This window comes from Chiloscyllium plagiosum, unplaced genomic scaffold (genome assembly GCF_037043375.1).
Source record: "Chiloscyllium plagiosum isolate Xiang-an unplaced genomic scaffold, Cpla_swu_hap1 HiC_scaffold_21, whole genome shotgun sequence".
Lineage (NCBI taxonomy): Eukaryota > Metazoa > Chordata > Chondrichthyes > Orectolobiformes > Hemiscylliidae > Chiloscyllium > Chiloscyllium plagiosum.
The window spans coordinates 8,103,916-8,119,469 of record NW_028270159.1 but is presented as its reverse complement, the minus strand read 5'-3'; the positions used below and the strand labels follow the sequence as shown (position 1 = coordinate 8,119,469).

The following is a 15,554-nucleotide window of genomic DNA, read 5'->3' as shown; positions in this document are numbered from 1 at the left end:
GGACGTGTCTGTGTATCTGTGCTTGGGGACGTGTGTGTGTGTATGTGTGTGGGGACGTGCGTGTGTGTATGTGTGTGGAGACGTGCGTGTGTGTCTGTACGTGGGAACGTGTGTGTGTGTATCTGTGCGTGGGGATATGTGTGTGTATCTGTGTGTGTGACTGTGCGTGGGGACATGTGTGTGTGTCTGTGCGTGGGGACGTGTGTGAGTGTCTGTGCGTGGGTGTGTGTGTGTGTGTCTGTGCGTGGGTGCGTGTGTGTGTGTCTGTGCGTGGGGACGTGTGTGTGTGTGTGTCTGTTTATGGGGACGTTTGTGTGTGTGTGTCTGTGTCTGTGTGTGGGGACGTGTCTGTGTATCTGTGCTTGGGGACGTGTATGTGCGTGTGTTTCTGTGCATGGGGACGTGTGTGTCTGTGTGGGGATGTGTATGTGCATGTGTGTCTGTGCGTGGGGACGTGCATGTTGTCTGTGTGTGGGGATGTGTATGTGTGTGTTTCTGTGCATGGGCACGTGTATGTGTGTATCTGTGCATGGGGACGTGTGTGTCTGTGCGTGGGGATGTGTATGTGTGTATCTGAGCGTGGGGATGTGTATGTGTGTATCTGTGCTTGGGGACGTGTATGTGCGCATGTGTCTGTGCGTGGGGACGTGTATGTGTGTCTGTGTGTGGGGACGTGTGTGTGTGTCTGTACATGGGAACGTGTGTGTGTATCTGTGCGTGGGGACGTGTGTTTGTATCTGTGCGAGGGGACGTGTGTGTGTGTATCTGTGCGTGGGGACGTGTGTGTGTGTCTGTGCGTGGGGACGTGTGTGTGTATCTGTGCGTGGGGACGTGTGTGTGTATCTGTGCGTGGGGACGTGTGTGTGTCTGTGCGTGGGGACGTGTGTGAGTGTCTGTGCGTGGGTGCGTGTGTGTGTGTCTGTGCGTGGGTGCGTGTGTGTGTGTCTGTGCGTGGGTGCGTGTGTGTGTGTGTGTCTGTGCATGGGGACATGTGTGTGTGCGCGCGCGTGTGTGTGTGTCTGTTTGTGTGTGTGTGTGTGTATGTGGGGACGTGTGTGCATCTGTGCTTGGGGACATGTGTGTGTGTGGGGACATGCGTGTGTGTCTGTGCGTGGGGACGTGTGTGTGTGTGTGTGTGTGTGTCTGTACGTGGGAACCTGTGTGTGTATCTGTGCGTGGGGACGTATGTTTGTATCTGTGCGTGGGGACGTGTGTGTCTGTGCGTGGGGACGTGTGTGTGTGTCTGTGCGTGGGTGTGTGTGTCTGTGCGTGGGGACGTGTGTGTGTGTCTGTTTGGGGAGAGGTTTGTGTGTCTGTGTGTGGGGACGTGTCTGTGTATCTGTGCTTGGGGACGTGTGTGTGTGTATGTGTGTGGGGACGTGCGTGTGTGTATGTGTGTGGAGACGTGCGTGTGTGTCTGTACGTGGGAACGTGTGTGTGTGTATCTGTGCGTGGGGATATGTGTGTGTATCTGTGCGTGGGGATGTGTGTGTGACTGTGCGTGGGGACGTGTGTGTGTGTCTGTGCGTGGGGACGTGTGTGAGTGTCTGTGCGTGGGTGTGTGTGTGTGTGTCTGTGCGTGGGTGCGTGTGTGTGTGTCTGTGCGTGGGGACGTGTGTGTGTGTGTGTCTGTTTATGGGGACGTTTGTGTGTGTGTGTCTGTGTCTGTGTGTGGGGACGTGTCTGTGTATCAGTGCTTGGGGACGTGTATATGCGTGTGTTTCTGTGCATGGGCACTTGTGTGTATCTGTGCATGGGGACGTGTGTGTCTGTGTGGGGATGTGTATGTGCGTGTGTGTCTGTGCGTGGGGACGTGTGTGTGTGTCTGTGCGTGGGGACGTGTGTGTGTATCTGTGCGTGGGGACGTGTGTGTGTGACTGTGCGTGGGGACGTGTGTGTGTGTGTCTGTGCGTGGGGACGTGTGTGTACGCGCGTGGGGATGTGTGTGTGCGCGTGGGGACATGTGTGTGTGTCTGTGCATGGGGACGTGTGTGTGTGTGTGTGTCTGTGCGTGGGGACGTGTGTGTGTGTCTGTGCGTGGGGACGTGTGTGTGTGTCTGTGCGTGTATGTGTGTGTCTGTGCGTGGGGACGTGTGTGTGTATCTGTGCGTGGGGACGTGTGTGTGTATCTGTGCGTGGGGACATGTGTGTGTGTGTGTCTGTGCGTGGGGACGTGTGTAAGTATCTGTGCGTGGGTGCGTGTGTGTGTGTCTGTGCGTGGGTGCGTGTGTGTGTGTCTGTGCATGGGGACGTGTGTGTGTGCGCGCGTGTGTGTGTATCTGTTTATGGGAACGTTTGTGTGTGTGTGTGTCTGTGTGTGGGGACGTGTCTGTGTATCTGTGCTTGGGGACGTGTGTGTGTGGGGACGTGCGTGTGTGTCTGTGCGTGGGGACGTGTGTGTGTGTGTCTGTGCGTGGGGACGTGTGTTTGTATCTGTGCGTGGGGACGTGTGTGTGTGTCTGTGCGTGGGGACGTGTGTGTGTGTGTCTGTGCGTGGGGACGTGTGTGTGTGTCTGTGCGTGGGGACGTGTGTGTGTCTGTTTGTGGGGACGTTTGTGTGTGTGTCTGTGTGTGGGGACGTGCCTGTGTATCTGTGCTTGGGGAAGTGTGTGTGTGTATGTGTGTGGGGACGTGCGTGTGTGTGTGTGTGTGGGGACGTGCGTGTGTGTGTGTGTGTGGGGACGTGCGTGTGTGTCTGTATGTGGGAACGTGTGTGTATCTGTGCGTGGGGATATGTGTGTGTGTCTGTGTATGTGCGTGTGTGTCTGTGCGTGGGGATGTATATGTGTGTGGGGACGTGTATGTGCATGTGTTTCTGTGCATGGGCACTTGTATGTGTGTATCTGTGCATGGGGACGTGTGTGTGTGTCTGTGTGGGGACGTGTATGTGCGTGTGTGTCTGTGCGTGGGGACATGTATGTGCGTGTGTGTCTGTGCATGGGGACGTGCATGTGTGTCTGTGCGTGGGGACGTGTGTGTGTATCTGTGCGTGGGGACGTGTGTGTGTATCTGTGAATGGGGACGTGTGTGTGTCTGTGCGTGGGGACGTGTGTGTGTGTGTGTGGCTGTGTGGGGACGTGTGTGCGTGGGGACGTGTGTGCGTGGGGACATGTGTGTGTGTGTGTACGCGCGCCTAGGGACGTGTGTGCGTGTCTTTGTGCGTGTCTGTGCGCGCGTGTGTGTGTCTGTGCGTGGGGACGTGTGTGTGTGTCTGTGCGTGGGGATGTGTGTGTGTGTGTCTGTGCATGGGGATGTGTGTGTGTGTCTGTGCATGGGGATGTGTGTGTGTGTGGGGGGACATGTGTGTGTGTGTGTATGTCTGTGCGTGGGGACGTGTGTGTGTGTCTGTGCGTGGGGACGTGCGTGTGTCTGTGTCTGTGTCTGTGTGTGTGTGTGTGTGTGTGTGTGTGTGCGCGTGTGCGCGCGCCTGTGTGGCTGTTTGGAGGGAACAGTAAACCTTTTCATTATTCTCTCCCCTTTGTGAAGCACAGACAGTGGCCGTTCCGGTAGGTACCATCCCAGTACAGCCTGGGGTGGGTGAGGGACCCTATGACCCACCGCTGTCTCAGTCAGTGTTCAAACACCGTGTGCCTGGAGTGGAGTGTGACTCAGAGGTAGCTCTTTACCTGTCTGTCCGTCTGGACAATCCGTACAGATCACTTCATTTCTCTCTTCCAACACGGTGCAGTTAGACTGAGCCGGGCATGGGCACGGCTTACAATCGTTGTACCTGCCACGGAAGGGGTTGCCATAGTAACCACTCGCACAGTACTCACAGGACGGTCCGACAGTGTTGTGTACACATTGGCAAATACCTACAACGGTAAAGGACACGCAGGTAAACTAGAGGGAGGAAGGGAGGCACAGATTTCACAATTCACCAGCTTGTGCAGGGAGTGAGCTCTCTGGGAAACACTGGTCCCCAACACGATAACCAATAACAACCAGTGAACTACCAGGAGACACCCTCGCACTGCAGGATTCTCATCCTCTCCCTGCAGGAATCTCACCCTCATCCTCTCCCTCACCCTGTCCCTGCCCCTGCAGGATCCTCACCCTCTCCCTCACCTTCTCCCTCAGACTACAGGAACCTCACCCTGTCCCTCACGCTCTCCCTCACCCTGCAGGAACCTCACCCTGTCCCTCACGCTCTCCCTCACCCTGCAGGAAACTCACCCTGTCCCTCACGCTCTCCCTCACCCTGCAGGAACCTCACCCTGTCCCTCACGCTCTCCCTCACCCTGCAGGAACCTCACCCTGTCCCTCACCCTGCAGGATCCTCACCCTCACCCTGCAGGATCCTCACCCTCACCCTGCAGGAACCTCACCCTGTCCCTCACCCTGCAGGATCCTCACCCTCACCCTGCAGGAACCTCACCCTGTCCCTCACCCTGCAGGATCCTCACCCTCACCCTGCAGGATCCTCACCCTCACCCTCACCCTCTCAGAATCCTAATTTACCGAACAAACTGCTCAGGAGCACTCATCCATTTTCTGGTTAAAATGTGAGACATGAACCCTGGCCTCCTGGCTCAGAGATAGGGACACGGCCATTTTCAATGGCATTTAATAGAATAGAATCATGGCATCCCTACAGTGCAGAGGCAGGCCATTCAGCCCATCACATCCACACTGACCCTCCTAAGAGCATGCCACACAGACCCACCCTATCCCTGTAACACTGCATATCCCATGGCCAATCCACCCTAACCTACACATCTTTGGGAGGAAACCGGAGCACCCAGAGCAGACCCACACAGACACGGGGAGAATGTGCAAACTGCACACAGACAGTCAGTCGCCCGAGGCTGGAATCGAACCCAGGACCCTGGGGCCATGAGGCAGCAGTGCTAACCACTGAGCCACCGTGTCACCCTAATCCATCCTTCAGTCTTCTGCTCACCATGTGGTCTCCTCTGCACTGGGGAAACCAAGTGTAGCCTGGTGACCGCTTCACAGGACAACTATCCTCTGCCCACAAGAATGACCCTGAGTTTCCCATCGCCTGCCCACCCCGTCCCCTGTCCAGCCCCTCTGTCCCAGGCTGGCTGCAGTGCTCCAGTGTAGCTCAGTGCAAGAACAGCACCGCATTTTCCGCTTGGGGACCCTGCAGCCTTCGGGACTCAATACTGAGTTCAACAACCTTACAGCTGGACTCCACCCTCCCAGGTTTTTTTTACCCACTCCCCCCACACCTAGTCCTGTTGCTTTTACAACAGTCACCCACCCCAGACGGGTGGCTCAGTGGTTAGCACTGCTGCCTCGCAGCGCCAGGGACCTGGGTTCGACTCCATCCTCGGGCGACTGTCTGGGTGGGGTTTGCACATCCTCCCCGTGTCTGCGTGGGTGTGCTCCAGTTTCCTCCCACTGTCACAAAGATGTGCAGGTCAGGGTGGGTTGGCCATGGGAAATAATCCTACGGTGTGCGGGCTGGACGGGTGACGGTGCGTCTTCGGAGGGTCAGCACAGACTCGGTAGAGTCACTGGCTTCTTCCAACCTGAAGAGATGCTATGATTCCAGATCTTTTATCACATTATAAACCCATTGCTGTGACTTGAGCTCAGCCTTTCTGTTCTGCTCTCAGTCCTTATTATCACTTTCTTCTGTCCTGAGCTGCTATCTCTAATCTCCTTGGCTCCCCATCCCCGACACATCTCTCTCTCTCTCTCTCTCTGGGCCTGGTCTCCACCCAGACCTTGTTTTCAGTGTGAATACCACGCTGTTCCAAGCTGCCAGCCGTTCTGAAGAAGGGTCAGCAGCCCTGGCACGTTAGCTCTGTTTCTCTCGCTGTGAGTGTTGCTGAGTTTCTCCCGCGCTCTCTGTTTCGGGTCTCCAGCGCCCAGCTGCAGCTCTCGCGGTTTCCGGACTGACCTGATTCCGGCTCGCAGCTTCCATGTTGGTTACAGGTACAGGCCACACAGGGGCTCAGTGACCCTCCAAATAGTATCTCCCGCTTGAAACCCGGGGCACACGCCTCACAGAACTGTCCGATGTAGCCTTCGGGACACACACACTCCTCCACCCAGGCTGCGCGGGGAGATAGGCCGGCCTGGGCCGTTACCAGGGCAACATCCATCAGGTGGACTGTAGCACAGAAAGCAGACAGAGCCTTTAATGACATGATGTGGATCAGAAATAAAGACTCGCATTGGTATAGCACCTTTTACTCAGACATCCCAAACTAATAGTCATTTTGATCCATGTGGTATTGCTGCTAATTTGTGCACAGCAAGTTCCCACAGATAGCTCCGAGGTAAATGGTCACAGCTCACTCAGCAGCAGGAAGAATCCCTCAACCTCTCGGCAAAACAGTGCCACGGGGGGAGGGTTTCCGAGTCCTGTTGGACTGGGCTGGCAGGGCATGGGTTAAAGGTTTCACCAGAAAGATGGCATCTCCAACAAGGTGGCACTGCAGAGCGTCATAGAACATTACAGCACAGTACAGGCCCTTCAGCACTCGATGTTGCACCGACCTGTCATACCAATCTGAAGCCCATCCCATCTACACTATTCCATGTATGTCCATATGCTTGTCCAATGATGACTTAAATGTACTTAAAGTTGGTGTCAGGCTGGAGTTTACCATGGATGCGCGCGCACACTCGCACGCTCACAGACATACTCGCACATACTCACAGGCACACGCACGCGCATGCACACACACGCGTGCTTGCACACAAACACACACACGTGCACGCACACAAACACTCAGACACGCACGCACACACACACGCGCACGTACACACAGATACACACACTCACCTGCATGCACACACACATTCACACTTGCATAGACATACACACTCTCACAGACACACACACACCCTCTCACAGACACACACTCTCACAGACACACACACTCTCACAGACACGCACACACCCTCTCGCAGACACACACTCTCACAGACACACACACTCTCACAGACACGCACACAGACACACAGACACACACACACTCTCACACACAAACGCACACACTCTCACAGACACACACCTGCACACACTCTCACAGATACATTCTCACAGACACACACTCTCACACACACACGCACACACTCTCACAGACACACGCATGCACATACTCTCAGACACAGACACAAACGCACACAATCTCACAGACACACACCTGCACACACTCTCACAGATACATTCTCAGACACACACGCTCACAGACACACACACACTCTCTCTCACAGACACACACTCTCACAGACACACACTCACTGTCACAGACACACACTCTCTCACACACTCTCTCACAGACACACACTCACTGTCACAGACACACACACTCTCACAGACACACACTCTCACAGACACACACTCACTCTCTCACAGACACACACACTCTCACACAGACACACACTCTCTCTCACACAGACACACACTCTCTCTCACACAGACACACACTCTCTCTCACACAGACACACACTCTCACAGACACACACACACTCTCTCACAGACACACACACACTCTCTCACAGACACACACACACTCTCTCACAGACACACACACACACTCTCACAGACACACACACACACTCTCACAGACACACACACTCACAGACACACACACACACTCTCACAGACACACACACACACTCTCACAGACACACACACTCACAGACACACACTCTCTCTCTCACAGACACACACACATACTCTCACAGACACACACACTCTCACAGACACACACTCTCTCTCTCACAGACATACACTCTCTCTCACACAGACACACACTCTCTCTCACAGACACACACTCTCTCTCACAGACACACACTCTCTCTCACAGACACACACTCTCTCTCACAGACACACTCTCACTCTCTCAGACACACACTCACTCTCTCACACAGACACTCTCTCTCACAGACACACACAGACACACACACTCTCACAGACACACACGCACTCTCTCACAGACACACACGCACTCTCTCACAGACACACACGCACTCTCTCACAGACACACACACACACACTCACAGACACACACACACTCTCTCACAGACACACACACACACACTCTCACAGACACACACACACTCTCTCACAGACACACACACACACTCTCTCACAGACACACACACTCACCCTCTCACAGATACACACACTCACCCTCTCACAGACACACACACTCACCCTCTCACAGACACACACACACTCTCTCACAGACACACACACTCTCTCTCACAGACACACACACTCTCTCACAGACACACACACACTCTCTCACAGACACACACACACACTCTCACAGACACACACACATTCTCACAGACACACACACATTCTCACAGACACACACACACACTCTCTCACAGACACACACACACACTCTCTCACAGACACACACACACACTCACAGACACGCACACACTCACAGACACGCACACTCACACTCTCACAGACACGCACACACACACACACATACACTCTCTCACAGACACACACACTCTCACAGACAGACACACACACACATACACTCTCTCACAGACACACAGACACACATACACTCTCTCACAGACACACAGACACACACATACTCTCTCACAGACATACACACACACTCTCACAGACACACACACACACACACATACTCTCTCACAGACACACACACACTCTCTCACAGACACACACACACTCTCTCTCACAGACACACACACACTCTCTCACAGACACACACACACTCTCTCACAGACACACACACACTCTCTCTCACAGACACACACACACTCTCTCTCACAGACACACACACACTCTCTCTCACAGACACACACACTCTCTCTCACAGACACACACACTCTCTCTCACAGACACACACACACTCACTCTCACAGACACACACACACACACTCTCACAGACACACACACACTCTCACAGACACACACACACTCTCACAGACACACACACACACACTCTCACAGACACACACACACACTCTCACAGACACACACACGCTCTCACAGACACACACACGCTCTCTCACACACACACACACACTCTCTCACAGACACACACACTCTCTCTCAGACACACACACACTCTCACAGACACACACACACTCTCACAGACACACACACACACTCTCTCTCACAGACACACACACACACTGTCACAGACACACACACACTCTCTCTCACACACACACACACTCTCTCTCTCACAGACACACACTCTCACAGACACACACACGCTCTCTCACACAGACACACACACACACTCTCAGACACACACACACACTCTCACAGACACACACACACTCTCACAGACAGACACACACTCTCGCACAGACAGACACACACTCTCGCACAGACACACACACTCTCTCTCACAGACACACACACTCTCTCTCACAGACACACACACACTCTCTCTCACAGACACACACACACTCTCTCACAGACACACACACACTCTCACAGACACACACACTCTCACAGACACACAGACACACACACTCACAGACACACACACACTCAGACACACACACACACACTCACAGACACACACACACTCTCACAGACAGACACACACTCTCACAGACAGACACACACTCTCACAGACAGACACACTCTCGCACAGACACACACACTCTCGCACAGACACACACACTCTCGCACAGACACACACACTCTCTCTCACAGACACACACACACTCTCACAGACACACACACATTCTCTCACAGACACACACACACACTCTCACAGACACACACACTCTCACAGACACACAGACACACACACTCTCACAGACACACACACACACACACACTCACAGACACACACACTCTCTCACAGACACACACACACTCACAGACACACACACTCTCACAGACACACACACACTCACAGACACACACACACTCACAGACACACTCTCACAGACACACACACACACTCTCACAGACACACACACACACTCTCACAGACACACACACACTCTCTCACAGACACACACACTCTCTCTCACAGACACACACACACACACTCTCACAGACACACACACACTCTCACAGACACACACACACACACTCTCACAGACACACACACACACGCTCTCACAGACACACACACACTCTCTCACACACACACACACTCTCTCACACACACACACACACTCTCTCACAGACACACACACTCTCTCTCACAGACACACACACTCTCTCACAGACACACACACTCTCTCACAGACACACACACACACTCTCTCTCACAGACACACACACACACTGTCACAGACACACACACCCACCCTCTCTCACACACACACACACACTCTCTCTCACACACACACACACTCTCTCACACAGACACACACTCTCACAGACACACACACGCTCTCACACAGACACACACACACACTCTCACAGACACACACACACTCTCACAGACACACACACACTCTCTCTCACAGACACACACACTCTCTCTCACAGACACACACACACTCTCTCTCACAGACACACACACACACTCTCACTCACAGACACACACACACACTCTCACAGACACACACACACTCTCTCAGACACACACACACACACTCACAGACACACACACTCTCACAGACACACAGACACACACACTCTCACAGACACACACACACACACTCACAGACACACACACACTCAGACACACACACACTCACAGACACACACACACACTCACAGACAGACACACACACTCACAGACAGACACACTCTCGCACAGACAGACACACTCTCGCACAGACAGACACACTCTCGCACAGACACACACACTCTCTCTCACAGACACACACACACACTCTCACAGACACACACACATTCTCTCACAGACACACACACACACTCTCACAGACACACAGACACACACACTCTCACAGACACACACACACACTCACAGACACACACACTCTCTCACAGACACACACACACTCACAGACACACACACACTCACAGACACACACACTCACACTCTCACAGACACACACACACTCACAGACACACTCTCACAGACACACACGCTCTCTCACACACACACTCTCACACACACACACGCTCTCTCTAGCACAGACACACACACACACTCTCTCAGACACACATACACACACTCACACTCTCATAGACACACACACACACTCACAGACACACACACTCTCTCACAGACACACTCGCTCTCTCACAGACACACTCTCACAGACACACACACGCTCTCTCACACAGACACACACACACACTCTCACAGACACACACACTCTCACAGACACACACACACTCTCACAGACACACACACACACACACACTCTCACAGACACACACACACTCTCACAGACACACACACACTCTCACAGACACACACACACACTCTCACAGACACACACACACTCTCTCACAGACACACACACACTCTCTCACAGACACACACACACACACTCTCACAGACACACACACACTCTCTCACAGACACACACACACACTCTCTCACAGACACACACACTCACCCTCTCACAGATACACACACTCACCCTCTCACAGACACACACACTCACCCTCTCACAGACACACACACACTCTCACAGACACACACACACTCTCTCACAGACACACACACTCTCTCACAGACACACACACACTCACAGACACACACACACTCACAGACACACACACACTCTCACAGACACACACACACACATTCTCACAGACACACACACATTCTCACAGACACACACACACACTCTCTCACAGACACACACACACACTCTCTCACAGACACACACACACACTCACAGACACGCACACTCACACTCTCACAGACACACACACACACACACACACACATACACTCTCTCACAGACACACACACACTCTCACAGACAGACACACACACACATACACTCTCTCACAGACACACAGACACACATACACTCTCTCACAGACACACAGACACACACATACTCTCTCACAGACACACACACACACATACTCTCTCACAGACACACACACACTCTCTCACAGACACACACACACTCTCTCTCACAGACACACACACACTCTCTCACAGACACACACACACTCTCTCACAGACACATCACACTCTCTCACAGACACATCACACTCTCTCTCACAGACACACACACACTCTCTCTCACAGACACACACACTCTCTCTCACAGACACACACACTCTCTCTCACAGACACACACACACACTCTCACAGACACACACACACACTCTCACAGACACACACACACACACTCTCTCACAGACACACACACACTCACTCTCACAGACACACACACACTCACTCTCACAGACACACACACACACTCTCACAGACACACACACACACACTCTCACAGACACACACACACACTCTCACAGACACACACACACACTCTCACAGACACACACACGCTCTCACAGACACACACACACACTCTCTCACAGACACACACACTCTCTCTCACAGACACACACACACACTCTCACAGACACACACACTCTCACAGACACACAGACACACACACTCTCACAGACACACACACACACACTCACAGACACACACACTCTCTCACAGACACACACACACTCACAGACACACACACACTCACAGACACACACACTCACACTCTCACAGACACACACACACTCACAGACACACTCTCACAGACACACACACACACTCTCACAGACACACACACGCTCTCACAGACACACACACACTCTCTCACACACACACACACTCTCTCACAGACACACACACTCTCTCTCACAGACACACACACACACACTCTCACAGACACACACACACTCTCACAGACACACACACACACTCTCTCACAGACACACACACACACACTCTCACAGACACACACACGCTCTCACAGACACACACACACTCTCTCACAGACACACACACTCTCTCACAGACACACACACACTCTCACAGACACACACACACACTCTCTCTCACAGACACACACACACACTGTCACAGACACACACACCCACTCTCTCTCACACACACACACACACACACACACTCTCTCACACACACACACACTCTCTCTCACAGACACACACTCTCACAGACACACACACGCTCTCTCACACAGACACACACACACACTCTCACAGACACACACACACTCTCACAGACACACACACACTCTCACAGACAGACACACACACTCTCTCACAGACACACACACTCTCTCTCACAGACACACACACTCTCTCTCACAGACACACACACACTCTCTCTCACAGACACACACACACACTCTCACAGACACACACACACACTCTCACAGACACACACACACTCTCTCAGACACACACACACACTCTCACAGACACACACACTCTCACAGACACACAGACACACACACTCTCACAGACACACACACACACACTCACAGACACACACACACTCACAGACACACACACACACAGACACACACACACACTCACAGACACACACACACACTCACAGACACACACACTCTCGCACAGACAGACACACTCTCGCACAGACAGACACACTCTCGCACAGACAGACACACTCTCGCACAGACACACACACTCTCTCTCACAGACACACACACACACTCTCACAGACACACACACATTCTCTCACAGACACACACACACACTCTCACAGACACACACACTCTCACAGACACACAGACACACACACTCTCACAGACACACACACACACACACTCACAGACACACACACTCTCTCACAGACACACACACACTCACAGACACACACACTCACACTCTCACAGACACACACACACTCACAGACACACTCTCACAGACACACACGCTCTCTCACACACACACTCTCACACACACACACGCTCTCTCTAGCACAGACACACACACACACTCTCTCAGACACACATACACACACTCACACTCTCATAGACACACACACACACTCACAGACACACACACTCTCTCACAGACACACTCTCACAGACACACACGCTCTCTCACACACACTCTCACAGACACACACACGCTCTCTCACACAGACACACACACACACTCTCACAGACACACACACACTCTCACAGACACACACACACTCTCACAGACACACACACACACACACACTCTCACAGACACACACACTCTCACAGACACACACACACACTCTCACAGACACACACACACACACACTCTCACAGACACACACACACACTCTCACACACACACAGAAATAAGAACAGGAGGAGGCCGTTCAGCCCCTTGAGCCTGCTCCACCATTCAATAGGATCGCGGCTGATCCAATGCTCCTCACGTCCACTTTCCTGCCCTTCCCCTGGACCCCTCGATTCCCCGATTGATTGAGAATCTGCCCCCACACAGCTCTCTGTGGCAAGGGGGTCCAAAGCCACACAACCTTCTGAGGAAAGAAATCCCTCCTCATCTCCACCTGCTCTTGGTGCCCCTTTATAATGGGGCAGTACCTGCTGGTCCAACACTCTCCCATAAGGGGGAACACACACAGACACATCGGGAAGGTGAATAGCAGGTGTCTATTCCCTGGGGTATGGGATTTCAACACTAGGGAGCGTCTTTTTAAGATGAGAGGAGAAAGATTTAAGAAAGACATGGAGGAAAACGTTTCTTTTTCCACAGAGCGTGGTTTGTGTGTGGAATGAACTGCCAGAGGAAGTGATGGATGCAGATACAGTTACAACATTTAAAAGACTATTGGATAAGTTCAGGAGTAGGAGAGGTTTGGAGGGAAATGGGTCCGGAGCAGGCAGGTGGGACGAGTTTACCTGGTGAAGATGGTCAGCATGAATTGGTTGGGTCCGTTTCCAGGCGGTATGACCCTCAGACACACTAACACATGCAGACACATGCACAAAGACACATGCACACGCGGGTATGACCCGCTGCAAGATGAGGGTCACACAGTAGGTCACACACACGCGGGTATGACCCGCTGCAGGATGAGGGTCACACAGTAGGACACACACATGCGGGTATGACCCGCTGCAGGATGAGGGTCACACAGACAGACACGCACACGCGGGTATGACCCGCTGCAGGATGAGGGTCACACAGACAGACACGCACACGCGGGTATGACCCGCTGCAGGATGAGGGTCACACAGACAGACACGCACACGCGGGTATGACCCGCTGCAGGATGAGGGTCTCGGTGAGGGTCACTTACTCGGAATGCTCCTATTGGTACCCAGTTTCAGAGCAGTGAGGTTGGAGAGCAGCTGCTGAAACTGGAAACTGGAGACCGTTTCACTCTGGATGCCAGCCTGTACCTCGTGCAGTCTGCAAAGAAGAAATAAAAAGTCCCTTAAATCATGTTACTCAGGGTTAAAAACAAGCCGGCCTCTCACTCAGCGATATCCCAAGGTTTACCAATTGTTTCTTGTATTATTCCATCTCCCCTCATATCCCAGTGAAACGTGATCAAACATCACGTCGCAACTCCTATCCGGAAAAGACTGAACCATGAGAGTAGGCGTTAACACCCTCATCTCCTGTGGGATAAATTCTTATTCCCTTGGGAATAGGGAATTCT

At 52.8% G+C, this 15,554-nt stretch overlaps 1 protein-coding gene across 1 annotated transcript in view; it reads right to left on the bottom strand.

Annotated features, from left to right (window-relative positions):
- Nucleotides 1-15,554, bottom strand: part of LOC122564978 (laminin subunit gamma-3-like) — a 218,008-nt gene that overhangs the window by 91,858 nt on the left and 110,596 nt on the right. The window contains exons 11-13 of the mRNA XM_087998211.1: nucleotides 15,189-15,301; nucleotides 5,873-6,085; nucleotides 3,627-3,815 (exon numbers count right to left, since the gene is read on the bottom strand). Of these exons, the coding sequence (XP_087854337.1) occupies nucleotides 3,627-3,815; nucleotides 5,873-6,085; nucleotides 15,189-15,301 (515 nt within the window). The remainder of the gene's footprint in view (nucleotides 1-3,626; nucleotides 3,816-5,872; nucleotides 6,086-15,188; nucleotides 15,302-15,554) is intronic.